General features: G+C 37.7%; 1 protein-coding gene across 1 annotated transcript; it reads right to left on the bottom strand.

The window, feature by feature from the left end:
* Nucleotides 1-4245: 4245 nt before the first annotated feature.
* LOC149144604 (F-box/FBD/LRR-repeat protein At2g04230-like) lies at nt 4246-5651 on the bottom strand. The gene is made up of 3 exons (XM_089452208.1): nt 5244-5651; nt 4619-5029; nt 4246-4530 (listed from the first exon to the last, which is right to left on the bottom strand). Exons 1-3 carry the CDS (start codon nt 5649-5651, stop codon nt 4246-4248), a joined length of 1104 nt encoding a protein of 367 aa, XP_089308334.1.
* Nucleotides 5652-15671: the final 10020 nt, after the last annotated feature.

Genomic DNA, 15671 nt, shown 5'->3' with positions numbered 1-15671 from the left:
CAAGAATGTGGCAGGATGTTTTGAGGAACAACTGATGATGGCATGAGGATGTTCACTCTCATGGTTTGAGTGTGATAGTTGGATTAGCTACCCAACTAGTTCAGACATGGGGTCGTGAAGTGTGCAGAGATGTGTTAGCATTGTGTTGGAGTATTATGACAGAGGTTCACATGGGGATACATGATGAGGTCGACACGAGATGTTGCAGTGGAGATTGTGGCAAAGGAGTCGATGATCATGGAGCGAGATGATATCTGTTGGAGGACATACCGTTGAGGTGTATACCTTGGTATGGTGAGCTTGGTGGCAGTTGGTCACTAAGGTGGAGACATGATAGAAATGAAGTTCTACATATGTTGCAGGGATGTTTGCCTTATGTGGAGGAGTTGACATCATGAATAATGATGATCTTGGTGGATGGCTACCGGGATGATATGTTGTCCAGGACGACAACGATTTCAGGTGGAGGAGGATGTAAGGTCCTCGGGTTGATAACTTGGTTGGGCACCGGGCGGATCGGGCGCGGGCAGGCGGACACGACGAGCGCACGGGCGGATGCGTGGGTGAGCGCACACGACGGGCGCCCGGGCGCGCACACAAGACAAAGCGACGTTTCTGCGAGTTAGGAGCGACGAAAGTCATGCGACCAGTTTACGACACTTATGAAATAACACTTGAAATGAAATGCGATGAAGGGAACTTATACCCAGCAATGCGTGGATACGTTGGAGGGTTGGCCGACGGTTCTAAAGGCGTTGCAAGGGGTGTGTATGGCATTTGTGGGGCGGTCAGTTGGGTAGCCCACCCACACGCTATGGTGACTATATATTGGCATGCGTTGGAGCATCAAAACTCATCATTCGAACTTGGACAAGCACTTCGCATAAGAGCTCAAGAAGACAAGTGCACAGATATAGAAGGACTTGCGCATAGCTCATGCGCACTTCTTGAAGGCGTTCACTTGGTGATACTTGGAGTTGGTCGAAGGTTGGGCAAGGTGTGCTCGAGGTTGTCTAGAGTGCAGATTTGTGTCGGGATTGACGAGGGTGTCTTGGTGGCTCGGGTGAGCACCCGCCCATCGTGCAAGGTGTGCACAAAGGTTGTAAAGGCTTTTTTGCCTATGTTGTAAAAGAGACTAAGTATAGGCTTCAAGTTTGCCAAGCATACTTGTGATGATTTTATTATAAAGAAAGATTGAGTATTATATATTGTCGGGCAGACTCATTGTTCAGGGAGTTTCCCCTCCCTTTATACTGTGCAATTGTTGTTCTCTTTTATAATCACTATGGATAATGAATGAGTATGGGTGTTCATTAGTATAAAAGACAAACATAATATTACTTGTTTGCGAAACACAAACTAAGTAAGGAAAAGTGAATTAGGCGTAGTCCATGAAAATTAGTATTGGTGAAAAGAAAGTGTTCGGTGGTGCCGCACCTCGCTATAAATGGTTGGAAGACTACCGCAGGTGTAGGGGCGTGATAGTTCTAGTTCATCTTTTCTTCTCCATGAGTGATTTTGTTATGTTAAAATCTCCTCCAAGAATCCAAGGTAGAGCTGGGTATCTCTTCTTCATATCCTCCAGTGTTGTGAGGAGTCGAAGTTTGTCCTCCATTGGCTGCGGACCATAGACATTGGTGATCATGTAACATTGTCTGTCACCCACTGGTTGGAAAATCAGAGAAAGGTGATGTCTGGATGCCTCCGCATCAATCACACCAAATTTCTGTGGATCCCATAGAGTGAGAATGCCACCAATAGATTTATTTGCCTTAACTTCAAGGTATTCATATCTATTTAACCATTTGCTATGTTTTTCGCAGATCCTCTCCACCGAGCATTTTTTTTCCTGTATGAATACTATGTCAGGTTTTTCCTCTCTGATCCTTTTACCTAGATTCCTCTATTTTCTTCTGCTCCCTAGTCCTCTAATGTTCCAGGTTGTGATTTTTATTGAGGTGGGGTTTTAAAGGAGTAACTGGAAAGGTCTTTCATCCTTCTTGAGTCAATCATGAGTTTGCCACACTCCAGTAGTAGTTCTTTCTGTCTTTTTCTTCCCCTCCTCTTGCCTGGATTCTTTGTTAGTTTTCATGTTATTAATCCTATTAAGGAAGTCCCTTTGTTTTCCTGGTTGTCATGTCCTCTTTTGACTCCTGCAACTGTTTGATGTGACTTGTTAAGGAATATTTGTTGGACCTTGTCCCCATCCTCTTGAGGGATGGAGTTTATTCCCAGGTTTCCTCCTTGTTCTAGAAACTTTTCCAGCTCTAGGTTCTCCCTTTCTAGGATCTCTTGCAAGTCTTGATCCTCTGTACCACTTTCACTTTAAGTCATTTCTGGTCTTTTTCTATTTCCATGGTACTCAAAGGGTCCATCGTGTGTTCATTCTGTTCCTGAGTGAACTCCATGCTGGTCTCTTTTCGTTTCCCCCTTGCTCTTTGATTCTATGTACTCTCTTGATCCCCTCCATCTGCTTCTTGTTCGCCTAAGATCTCAAAATTGTTGTAACTTTTGGTTTTATCATTTGCAATAGGGTTATTTTGTTTCTTCCTTCCCCATCCTTTTCCTTTTCCTCCTACTTTGGTGAAACCTGTCTGGTCTTTCCCTTTACTGGTGTTTAGGTTTTCCTCCCTTCTATTAAGAGGACAGTCTCTAGATAGGTGCCCATGCTCATGACATTTGTGACAACTGAACGAGAAATGTTCATAGTCAACTATTTGAACCCATTCCTCGTCATAGACTTCTAGAGTGACCTCATGTGGAAGGGCTCCTGATAGGTCCATCTCCACACATATACGGGCATAGGATATATATTTTCCCTGTAGAGTTGCCTTTGAAATTTTTAAGAAATGACCTAATTTATTGCCTATAGCTTTTAAAGACTCTGGCATCTAGTAATCTAAAGGTAAGGAGTATAGTCTAATCCATACCAATACCGAAGTGAAGGTTTCTCGTTCTGGCACAAAGTTCATCGTCCATGGCTGCATATAGAGACCAGCAACTGCAAAGAAGTATGGTCCTCCTTCAAAAATCCTGTCTCTGTCTTCCATGTTCGTAAACACCACAGTAAAAAAACCTTTGGATCCAAGATGTTTATTTAACTCCCCCTTTGGTTTCCAGTTGTATCTTATCCAGGTGGACAACACTTTCTCTAATGGCCATATTCCGATAAATTTGCATATGATGGCATAGTTTGCCATGTGATCCCTATGCGCTTGCAGAGCTGGATCATTCAGAATAACCCGAGGTTTAGTTATGGTCTTGGGTTTACAGGGCCCCATCTTGGCTCTGTTCTCTATTCCTTGACCTTTAACTTCCTCTTTCTCCTCCTGATGGTCTTCTTCATGGGCCCCTTGATCTACATGGGTTTTGCTGCCTTCCGCCTTCTGAGCTTCGGTGTTTTCTGTCTTGACTTCCAAGGGTTGTGGAGGTTTGTTCTTTTTCCCTCCTCTTCCTTTGTTTGCTACCATATTACTGTAGGAGGGAGTGGAGCTCCCTCCTCCCTGTGCCTCCATGGGTGCCTGTTGCCCTCTGTCACTCGCTTAGTTAAACCCTAGAACTCTCTATAGAAAAAAGTCTTTGCTTTTCCCTCCTTATAAAATCAAATACTTAAGAGCTTGAAAATTTATTATTATTTCTAATTATGATCAATAAATAATATGCCATAAATCTAAAAAATAAAAAATAAAAAATAAAGGTTTTTTTTTTTTTTTTTAAACCAGATCCCTTAGCATATAAACTTTTCATACTTGTCCATAAATAATATCACATAAATCTATTAAAAAAAAAAAAAGATTTTTTTTTTATTTTTATTTTTTATTTTAAGCCAGATCCATTAGCATATAAACTTTTCATACTTGTCAATACTATGTTAGCAATCTCTTACCCTCATTTATTTATTTCCTAGTGAGGGAAAATCAAACTACATATTACATATTTATTTATTCATTTAGGGGAAAACAAATTCATATAACTGAGTGCTTCCATAACGTTCTATATTAATAATAAAAATTATTCAAAATTTAGACGTCCAGAATATAATGGTAACGTGATGCATCAATTACCTAAAATAGTAATTGATGCATTAAACCTAAAATTTACAATGTAACGAGAGATCCGGTAAGGAGGATTTTGAAAAGCAGTGGCCAGAAAAGTCATGACGATAGACAAATATGACATATGATCCTGTAAGTGGGATCTTAGAATTTGGTAGGCATCTGATGGGGATCTTGGAGAGGATGAAGCTCAGAAGCTCATTTGGAAGAGAGGCAGCTTTGTCTGAACCCACTGGCGTCGTGCTGATGTTGATTGCCACGGCTCTACAATTTCCCGTAAAAATCGGGTGTACTGTGCGTCCTCATATTTCTCTGGCAATTCAAATCTCAGATCTTCAAGTGCAGGGGCGCTCTGAAGCAGACAAGCCATCACATCCATTTCTCGTTCGTCAAATCTGTTTATTTCTACCATCATATACCGCAGATTGCCGAGTGGAGGGCTCAAACGCGGTGGTATCTGATCTCTACCTAATTCCTGTATTGCATTACAAAGAGAAATCCATTTTAACAATTGAATTCAATAGCAAAAACACAGAAATTAAATTAATTAAACTATTTCTTACCAGAAGAAATAAGCCACTTATTCTCAGACACTCAAGATGAGGAAGCCCCTGAAGCAGGCTGATAAGAGGAACAACCATCTCTTTTTTCCTTTCAAACAACGGACAAATGTGGATTCCTAGCTTTTTCAAAGCTTTGAAACTCCCCACTATCTCAACAAATCGCTGAGCCGAGATACTGTCCACGGCGAAAGTCGAATCCATTTCCAATCCAATCACATTTATTTCGCTCTGCATTTCTAGTGCAACAATCCCAACTGAAAGCTCGTGAAAGAACACCCCATTCACTCTTAAATCATCTACCAAACATACCTGAATGCTTCTAATTTTGGGGCAGTTCACTGTTAAAGCCTCTATGCCATCCCATACCAGTACATCTAAAAGCAAAATGTTGTGAGCGGAGATGGTGGGCCTCTTCAGGCCATCGCAGTAAGTTATTTCAAGTTTTTGCAGAAGTGGGCAATGCGATGTAAAGCAGGCCAATGAATCATCTGTCTCTGAAGGAGCAAGTAATGAGATGGTTGAATCCAGAGGAGTGTGTTGGAATATGGGTGAGAATGAAAGTGGTGAGTGTGAGCGTAGTGAGATGAGTGCAAAAGAAAAGGGCAGGAGGTGGGATTTCTTTTACCGTGGAATAGCTGAGATTCAGGTGTTGGACATTCTTGTCTGCTGCATACTGCACCCATTTCCATACGCTTTCGCGGCTAAATTCCCATTCCCAGTTGTTATGAAATGGGGGGGTGCGAGTGCCTGTAGTGTCGTTGAAAAGATGAAAAGCCTCCAGATCCGAGGAATGAGATTGCAGAATGCATGAGATTGCATTCTCTGCCATGGAGATCGATAATGGATCTGGTGTGACAGACCCCTGGAAGAGGAGATAGGGAGAGAATATGAGTTGGGGTATTTGAGTGTAGAGAAACCTCCATCTTTTCGAAAGAACGGAGCATCTGACTGCCTCTCCGATTGGAAGTTTAGAGAGGATGACGCCCAGAATCTCATTTGGAAGGGAGGAAAACTTGTCTGAAGGTACCGGCATGATGATGTTTGGCAGTGTTCAACTAATATTTACTGCGAAACGTGGGATGCGGAATGAAAAGATTGGGAGGTTGAAGGGACAGTCGGCAGGGCCTAGAGCCTAGAACGAGCGATTTTGAACCCGATAAGGAGAGATTATTATCCTAGATCTATCTTAAATACAAATATATTTGTATGAGCTTATATTATTTAAATATTTTATATATTTTTATGAGTCTATATTATTTAAATGTTTTATATGGTTATATTTTTTAGATTTTTAAATTTTTTTATTTTCGTTAATATGATCAAAATTCACATCAAACTGGGTTGTAGAACTAATTTCTTGAGTCAATGAAAGTCCAGTAAAGTGGGGAGAAGCTGTTACTTTCTCACTAAGGCTCAGAATAAAATATTTTAAGATTGAGATAAAGATATATATTTTATTTATGATTAGCTAGTCAAATTTAATTGGTCAATGTTAAAAGTTCAGAAACGAGATTAAATAAATGATTAATTAAAATACAGATGTATTTCAAAATTTCAATGTTATGGTCCCCCTCAGGTAGCTCAAGTGGCCATGGCCTTTGAATGAAGTCTCTCTTGGGTTCGAATCTTGTGCTACCCTCCCCCTGGGAGTTCAGAAAATAGATTAAATAAGTGATTAGATGTCAAGAGAGTCAAATTCTTAAAATATAGATGTATTTCAAAATTTCAATGTTATGGAAGTGGCCATGGCAGTTGAATGAAGTCACACAAAACCGGCTTAGGTTCAAATCTTGTGCTACCCTCCCTGGGGAGTTCAGAAAATAGATTAAATAAGTGATTAAATGTCAAGAGAGTCAAATTCTTAAAATATAGATGTATTTCAAATTTCAATGTTATGGTCCCCGTGGGGTAGCTTAAGTGGCAATGGCCATTGAATGAAGTCTCGCAGGAATCTTGTGCTACCCTCCACCTAGGGACTTGCAAAAGTCATTTTAATTAACTAATTAAATGACATAAAATATTACTTTAATAATAAATTATGAAAATTTATTATAGAATTTAAAAATATAACATAGTAAGTGGGATAAAGCAAATATTTTAAAGTTTAAATTTTATTGTGGTATATAAAATGTTTATATAAATTTATTTTAAGTTTAATTTATTAAATATATTTATTTAGATTTATTTTAATTTGAGATAAAATTAAAAGTTTAGTGGGATCAAGTAAGGAGTTAGGAGGGTTTTCATTTGGTATTGTTGCTTTTCACGATGGATTAGGCTTCATCTCAACAAATACCATGTGCTATGCAATATCATGAGTTTGTAAAATTTTCACCGAAGATCTTGGGTTCGAATCTTGTGCTACCCTCCCCCATAGGGATGTGCAAAAGTCATTTTAATTAATTAATTAGATGGCATAAAATATTACTTTAATAATAAATTATGAAAATTTGTTATAGAATTTAAAAATATAACATAGTAAGTGGGATAAAACAAATATTTTAAAGTTAAAATTTTATTGTGGTATATAAAATGTTTATATAAATTTATTTTAAGTTTAATTTATTAAATATATTTAATTAGATTTATTTTAATTTGAGATAAAATTAAGAGTTTAGTGGGATCAAGTGAGGAGTTAGGAGGGTTTTAAGTTGGTATTGTTGCTTTTCACAATGGATTAGGCTTCATATTAACAAATACCATGTGCTATGCAATACCATCGGCTTGTAAACCAATATAGATAAATCCATAAAATCACCAACATAAACTTTTATATAGTTATTATTATTTTTTTCCAGATTTTAAATTTATGCGAATAAATAGATAAAGTAGCTAAGGATAATAGCCTACCATAACCTCATAAATTTATAATCACCCTTACCATCTATGAGTTTTCGGGTCATTGATAATGGGTGGAGTGTCCACTTGAAACATGGGATAAGAATGTTATGCAACCAACTCACATAATAGAAGAAGAAATAGATCAATACCTTCAAAATTTGCCTCTTCAAGGGGGCAACCTCCTTTACATTACATAAATGAACTATTCTTGGATGATACAAATGACAAGACCTCCTTTTTATATATAGGAGTCTAAGGGGTCATGATATAATTAGAGCCTACATAACGATAATATTGTAAGGGCACAACAATAACACTAGTGAGCTTCTATGCAGTAGAATAATAAAAATATGGGGACTACATGGGAACAACAATAAAATAAGGGGGTTTCACTAATAACAATAAGGGCTTACACTAGGAGTATAGGGACCTAACATGCACCTATCCTCCAAAAAGGTGGTGTCCTCAACGCTTGAGTAGTTTTGGATGCTTCTGTATAAAATTCTCATCCTCCCATGTGGAATCTTCAACAAGTAAGTTCTTCCACTTGATGAGATACTTTGAAATTGATCGATTTAGTAGTTGGTGGGTTCTTGATTCCGTGACTGCTTTAGGTTCCGATATGATTTTTCCCACCTCGTCAAGTTTCGACAATATTGTTTGAACTGGGAGCTTGTCTCCTATAACCTTCTTTAAGCATGAAACATGGAAAACTAGATGCACTCACAAAGATGCAAGAAGCTCCAATTTGTATGCCATAGTGCCAATATTTTACAACACCTTGTAAGGACCATAATACTTTGGTGATAATTTATTATCCTCCTTAGCTTGCTTGAGGAACATTTTTTTTTATGGTTGTAGCTGTCAAAATACCAAGTCGCCTACATCAAAACTTCTTTCACTGCGATGTTGATATGCCTGTTGTTTCATTCGATTCTGCGCCAAAGTAAGCCAATCCTGTAAGAGTTGGAGAACTTGTTGTTGATTCTTGATGTGATCTTCCATTGGTTGAACCTTATAATATTCTCTTAAAGATGATGTGATGGATGGTGGATGATCTCCATAAAGTGCCATAAATGGGGTCATTTTTGCTCAAGCATTATACCACCATTCAACTAGAGGTAACCACTTAACCCATTGTGTTTTTTTATCAGATACAACACAACGAAGATATCCTTCCAAACATTTTTTCACTATCTCCGTTTGTCCATCTATCTTGAGAGTTTGAGGAGTGGTAATTCCTGCCAATGCATTACGAGATATGGTTGGATTCATTTCTTCTTTCTTTGGGGTTGGTTCCTGGTGTATATCCTCTTCCTTTAACATTTCTTGATTATTTTCTTCCTCCTCTTCACAATATATGTAAAATAATTTCTTCTTAGCACACTTATGACCTTTAGTGTATTTTCTATCACAACTGTAACGAAGCCCTTTTGATCTTTTTTCTTCTAATTGTTGTGGTGTTGACCTTCTAGGTTGTGGAAGGCTAGGATAAAAAAAAATTCCATCTTTATAGTTGTGAGTGGTAGGATTCCTTGTTGCCATAATTTTTCTTTCCACTTTTCTGGCCACCTTGAATGCCTTCTCTAATGAATAAAGTTCCCAAAGGTGAACTTCATGTTGGATGTTATCATTTAATGTCCCTATGAAGATGTCAATCATATGCTCCTCTAGAATATCGTTTATCCATATATTCAATTTTTGGAAGTTCTTAATGTGCTCTGCCATTGAACCCTTTTGATCGAGATTTATCAATTAGCTAAAGAAGTTATTTCTCTTTGTATCTTCATAATGTGCTATCATTTCCTCTGTAAAAATTGGCCAAGTGACAAGTGGTTTACGAGAAAAAATCCATCTATACTATACAAATTGATTGTGTTCTAAATATAAAGATGCAATGTGTACCTTTTGTGAGGGTTGAACATCATTTAGATCAAAATATGGCTCCATTTGTAGCATCCAAGATACCGAATACTTGCCATCAGACTTCCTCATATCTATATTTGGAATGTGGTGGGCGTCCAATCCAATGTTAGATTCTATGAAATCACGATTAAAATTTATTTTGTTCTCATTATGAGTTTCCTTTACTACCTTTTCGTCATTAGGAAGAATTTCTTGTAGAAATTTTGTCCAACCTTCCTTCAAACCTTCCCTATCTTTCTTCAAATATTCCATCTTGCCTTTCAATTCTTCTTCTATACCATTGATATTAGCTTCCATGGCATAGATAAAAATATTTACCTTAGCTTCTCTTACTTGTTGTTTTATTTCCACAGAGGCCCACATGAGAGCTTAGTCATTAGTCTAGCCCTGCAATTCCCATTGTTTATCTACACCAACAGAACTTTTCAGTGCTCACAGACCTTGTCAATGCGTTTGCAGTATTCTTCAAAGTGTCCATCTTTACCAACAACATCTTTTTATCCTCAACCATATCCCTCACAAAGTGCTACTGAACATCAATGTGCTTTGTCTTTGAATGATAAGAAGGGTTCTTTACCAATAAAATTTCACTTTGGTTGTCACAGTCTATCCTTATAGCTCATTGTACTAACCCCATACTTGAATACAATCTTTGAAACCAAACTGCTTCCTTGCTTGCATGAGTGGCTACCATGTATTATGCCTCTGTAGTTGAAAGTTCCACTACAGACTGTCTCTTACTCATCCAACTGACTGCACCTCCAAATAGGTTACACACATACCCACTTGTAGATCTTCTTTGATCCAGATCTTCAACCCAGTTTGCATAAAAAAAAGCCATGCATGTCCAAAACTATGTTCAATCTTGGTTTTCATTGGTAGCACAAACCATAATCACTAGGGCCATACAAATTCCTGAAAGCCGCCTTCACTATTGTCCAATGCTCCTTCCCTGTTTTGGACATAAACCTGCTCAATACTCCCATTGCATGTAGAATGTCTAGTCTAGTACATACCATTTCATACATCATGCTACCAACTTCACTTGCATATGGAACATGAGACACGTCCTCTTCCTCTTCTTTTGTCTAGGGACATTGCTGAGTAGATAACTTTAGACCTACAAGAATAGGAACCTTCATCGATTTACTATCCTGCATATTAAACCTTTCCAGTATTGTCTCGACTCTCGACATACTTCTTATGGTTTAACCAGAGCTTCCTATTTTCCCGATCTTGTTTAATTTCCATGCCCAAAATATAGTTTGCAGCACCAAGATCTTTCATGTCAAATTTGGAGGAGCTTTAGATTTATAGTCCCTTTTGAAGTTCCCCTTCTTTCCGCATTTCCAACACACCTATACAGGTTTACCTAGATATTTAGATCTCTCTCTAGATTTAGATCTCCCACTCCACGACTTATTTTTATTTCTATTCTAGGAACATTCTCTTACAGAAAAGGCATCGCCATTCTGGCCCTCCATATTTTTCTATCGCATCTCATCCGACAGCAAGGATGAAACTATTTCATCAAACTACAAGGCAGTTTCATTGCTACCTATTGCCACAGCTAGACTATCCCACGAATATGGTAGAGAACACAACAAATTGATGCACTTATCTTCATCTGAAATTTTAATATCAATAGATAATAACTAGCTTACCACAATATTAAAGGCATTAAGTTTCTCTATCATCAAGTATCCATCTTTCATCCTCAGGTTATACAACTTTTTCTGTAGGAACAATTTATTCACAAGACACTTAGATTGGTACAAAGTCCCTAACTTGTCCCACAAAGCCTTCGCTGAAGCTTCCCCTGATACATTCAGCAATACTGAATCTGAGACACACAATCATATTGTGATCTTTTCCTTCTGATTCAATTTCACCCAGTCTTCAGCTGAAATTTTTGCTGGTTTAGTACTTGAATCTACCATGATCCACTGATCTTTATCCCCCAGCAGATCGCCCAACTTGATTTTCCACAACTCAAAACTCTGACCATTAAATTTCTCGATCTCTATATTTCCACTACTCGCCATCTTCTTTCACCACAAGAATTGATCCAACAGATCTCCCACTTAACAGGGTCTACCACATGCCCAAGAAAAACCCCTCAGCAACAAAGGTGTCCCCTTGAAGCCGAAACAACTTTGATGCCAAATGTAGGTTTTAACACCATACATAATTTAGCTACATAGGAATTGTACAAGAACCAAAAATAAACAATGGCGAGAGCATAAAACATAAAATAGATATACGTAGAGATTTTTCCCTCGATCCCAAAACTAGGACTACCAGATTGATTTTCCATTATATCCCTTTCAATGTTATAATACATATATATACATGTTGAAGCATCCATAAACCCTGGATTAGAAGATAGCCGTAGTTACCTTGACTATATCTACAAAATACAATGGACAGAAGACCATCATGCCCAAAACCATGTGTAGAATCCATGCACAAAAACATAGGTAGGTATGTCGACCTAATATAGGGTCTAATTTTTTTTTCTCGGGGTGCTGCACCTCGCGCAACGTACAAGAACTATTTTCACCCCCCCTCTCCCCCACACATGGGGTAGTCGTGGAAATAATAGAACACACACCCAACAATATTGCTCCACCTTTAGTATCCAAGTTACTGGATCATTGCCATTAGACTTCCTCATGTCTATGTTTGGAATGTGGTGGGTCTTCAATCTAATGTTAGATTCTATGAAGTCACAATTAGCATTTCTTTTTTTCTCATCATGAGTTTCCTCTACTACATTTTCATCATTAGGAAGCCTTTCTTGTAGCAACTTTGTCCAACCTTCCTTCAAACCTTCCCTCGCTTTCTTGAAATCTTCCATATTTCCTTTCAATTATACTTCTATACCATTGATATTAGCTTCCATGGCATAGATGAAACTATTTATCTTATCTTTGATTGCATTCTTCAAATCATCCATACAATTTTCCTTACTATGTGTTTCTATTTTCTTGATTTGAGTGATTCTTTTTCTTGCTTTTAGGAGCTCGATATTTAAACGATCGTAACTATGTAATTTCGGATCTCCAAGTTATGAAATTTTGTATTTTGGTAGAGCTTTGAGTCCTCTTTCCAACCCAGAAGACTGATTGAGATTGGATTTGCTAAGAAAGAGTTATGCCCAATCTATGCCCAATCTCCCAAGATGGCCTGATTATAGACTATTTCAGTAGAGTAAACTTGTATGATGTGCCATGTGTCACTATTTCGACCTTCAGCCCTGAAACCAATATGCAACAAACTACAGTCTATCCTATTTCTGTCGTTTTTTTACAAAATTTGAATCTGATGCTCAGAGAGAAAGTTATGACGATCTTCCCTAGGCCACCTTATTGAGATGGCATTTTGGAGCCTACACAAACCCTAACTTCCTTAGCTCATATATTTGAAAGTATAGCGAGAAAATATATGAAATTCACACACAAAGTTCATCAATATTTTGACTCAAATGGGTTTTAATTTCAACTTCTAAATCTTCATAGAAAAAAGTTATAACGAAAATTCCATGATGACCTGTTTGAACCAGTGAAATCGTAGAATCCAAAGCTCTGATACCAAAATGTTATGCAAACAGCTCACATAATAGAAGAAGAAATAGATGAAGGAATTCAAAATTAGCCTCTTTGAGGGGGAAATCTCCTTCAAATTCGAAAATTCCTTTATAAATCGGCGATAATACCATGCCAAGCCTAAGAAGGATCTTATGTTGGCCACGTTTTTCGGTGCAGTCCATTCCATGATAGTTTTGATTTTCTCTGGATCCACTGCTATCCCTTCTGCTGATATAACATGGCCTAGGTACTGAATTTGATCTTTGTAAAAATCACATTTTCTAAACTTTCCATACAACTCGTTTTCTCATAAAATTTGGAGTACCGTTCTCAAGTGTTGTTCGTGTTCCACTTGATTTTTAGATTATATTAGTATATCGTCGATGAAAATCAATACAAACTTATCCAGAAAGGGCTGGAAAATACTGTGCATTAGGCTCATGAACGTGGATGGTGCATTGGTAAGGCCAAAAGGTAATACCATGAACTTGTAATGTCCGTAATGAGTTCAAAATGTAGTTTTATAGTTGTCTTCATCCTTTATTCTGATTTGATGGTATTTGGACCTTAAGTTGATTTTTGAGAACATGCTAGCTCCCTGTAGTTGGTCAAATAAGTCATCGATGTGAGGTAGCGGGTATTTGTTCTTTATGGTCAGCTTATTTAGTTGACGATAGTCAATGCATAATCGTAGTGTTCCATCCTTTTTGCGTACAAATAGCACTGGGGCTCCCCAAGGAGACACACTTGGGTGTATGTATCCTTTATCTAACAGCTCCTGCAACTGCATTTTAAGTTCAGTCAATTCCAGAACACTCATACGATAAGGGGTTTTCGAAACACGGGCTGCTCGTGGCATTAGTTCCATTGTAAAATCAATGTCCCGCCTTGGTGGAAATCCTAGAATAGATTCAGGAAATACGTATAAGAAATCCTGGATTACAGGAATATTCTCTAAAGAGGTAATTTTATTTTTATGATTGTTGTACCCTACCTGAACAACGTAAATCTGGCACCCTTTTCTTATACACTTTCCGAGTTGGTTGGCTGTAATAGGGTGCAGCTTGATATTCTTCTTAATTCCTTGAATTTCCTTCCACTGTCCTGACTTGGTAAGATAAATGATGGACTTTTCTTTGCAATCTACCAGGGACCAATGACCTTCTAACTAGTCCATCCCTATTAATACATCATATGAGTCTAGGGGAAGAATATTTAGATTGACCTAGATAGGTTGTACTGAAACTATTATAGGGCAGTTTTCTGTTTTGGCTAACACCTTTCTTTTGGTACCAATAGCTAGTTGAAATATCCACGACTATTTGTATTTACTGCTTTGCACTTGACATCTTTCTACCACCTTAGGACTAATATAACTCATGCTAGCACCTGGATCAAATAAAACAGAAACAGATTGGCCAACAATCATACCTTCACATTCGATCATAGTGGGATGATATTCCACTTGATGATCATCCAAAGCCGCATTAATCCTGGGCATGCTCCTTGCGATATCCTCTACCATAGAGGATTCTTGCATGTTAGAAAGTTGCTCAGTTCGAGCTTTCTGTGGGCAATTTTTATAATAATGTGCTTCTCTGCATCCCCAACATTGTAGTGGCAGTTTTGCTGGCTGTTCAGTAACAATTCTACTAATTCCTTCAGGTTGTCTATTCTTAGTGAATGTCTAAGTTTTGGGTGGGTTTCTTGCAAAATTTCCAAAGGTCCTTTGCTGATTGTTTCTGCAGTGCATGTTTTTCTCATGTCTGTTTGGTGGAAAATTCCTCATTTTCTTGGCAGCAACTCCTTTAGATCCTTCATTTTTCTGCTTCATCTGCTGATAACATATGCGAGCCTTCTGAACTTCATCATCCATGGTTCTAGGATAATCAAATTCTAATTTATCCTTCATGAAGTTAGGAAAACTACTAATAAACCATTGAATCTTAGCTTTTTCTTCTTGCATATATGAGATGTAACGCAATAGGGAAGTAAAGCGTGCTACATATTCATCCATGGTTAAGGTTCCCAGTCTGATGCAGGAGCATCTAGCTTAGGGAGGTCATCGCTGGGAATTTGTCTCATTCTAATAGCTTGAGGTTCATTAGTTTTTCATTTTTATTTACATTTCTAGGAATGGTTGTCTGAGCCAGTGTTAATGTTTGCTTACATATTTCTTTTTACTTTTTGTTTTATTTAAAATTTGCTTTTAATTTGCAAAGCAAGAAAAGACAGTTATTCAGAAACCATTTAATGTAACCACATAATGTAACTACTGGCAGTTTGCTAACTGTCCAAGTGTTCTCTACAAAACGAAAAGAGAAAACAACTAATGTAATCTTTTTTCCATCATAGAATTGAATGAAGAGATAAGGCATAGAAACATTTTCTGAAGACAAACATCTGAATCCATTCATGTTACAACTTTAGAATCTTTCCTACAGAATAATGTTAAGTTATTTTCTCTTCCATAAGCATAATAAATACAGGTGAGTGAAAAGTAAGCACCAAAGTGAGGAGAGTGCCCAGACAAGCCAGCGGCACAAACAGAGCAAGTTCACGAAGGAACGAGAAAGCTATCGATGAAGAAATACCCAAACAAGTTACAGGTACAGAAATGAATACACAATCATTTTCCTTTGTAAATTTTAACAATTGAATCTAGAGTATATATATATATATATATTTCTCAAAAG

The sequence above is a fragment of the Pinus tabuliformis genome, chromosome X (assembly GCF_031772625.1).
Source record: "Pinus tabuliformis cultivar Carrire ecotype Pingquan chromosome X, CPIR1, whole genome shotgun sequence".
NCBI lineage: Eukaryota > Viridiplantae > Streptophyta > Pinopsida > Pinales > Pinaceae > Pinus > Pinus tabuliformis.
This window is presented reverse-complemented; position numbering and strand designations above follow the sequence as displayed.

What these genes read in the sequence shown, in the direction of transcription:
- LOC149144604 (XM_089452208.1), bottom strand. Translation starts at nt 5,651, where the DNA reads ATGCCGGTACCTTCAGACAAGTTTTCCTCCCTTCCAAATGAGATTCTG. An exon ending in TGAATCTCAGCTATTCCACG is followed by an intron (nt 5,030 to 5,243) that starts GTAAAAGAAATC and finishes GATGGCCTGAAG; the next exon opens with AGGCCCACCATCTCCGCTCA. An exon ending in TAAGTGGCTTATTTCTTCTG is followed by an intron (nt 4,531 to 4,618) that starts GTAAGAAATAGT and finishes AATGCAATACAG; the next exon opens with GAATTAGGTAGAGATCAGAT.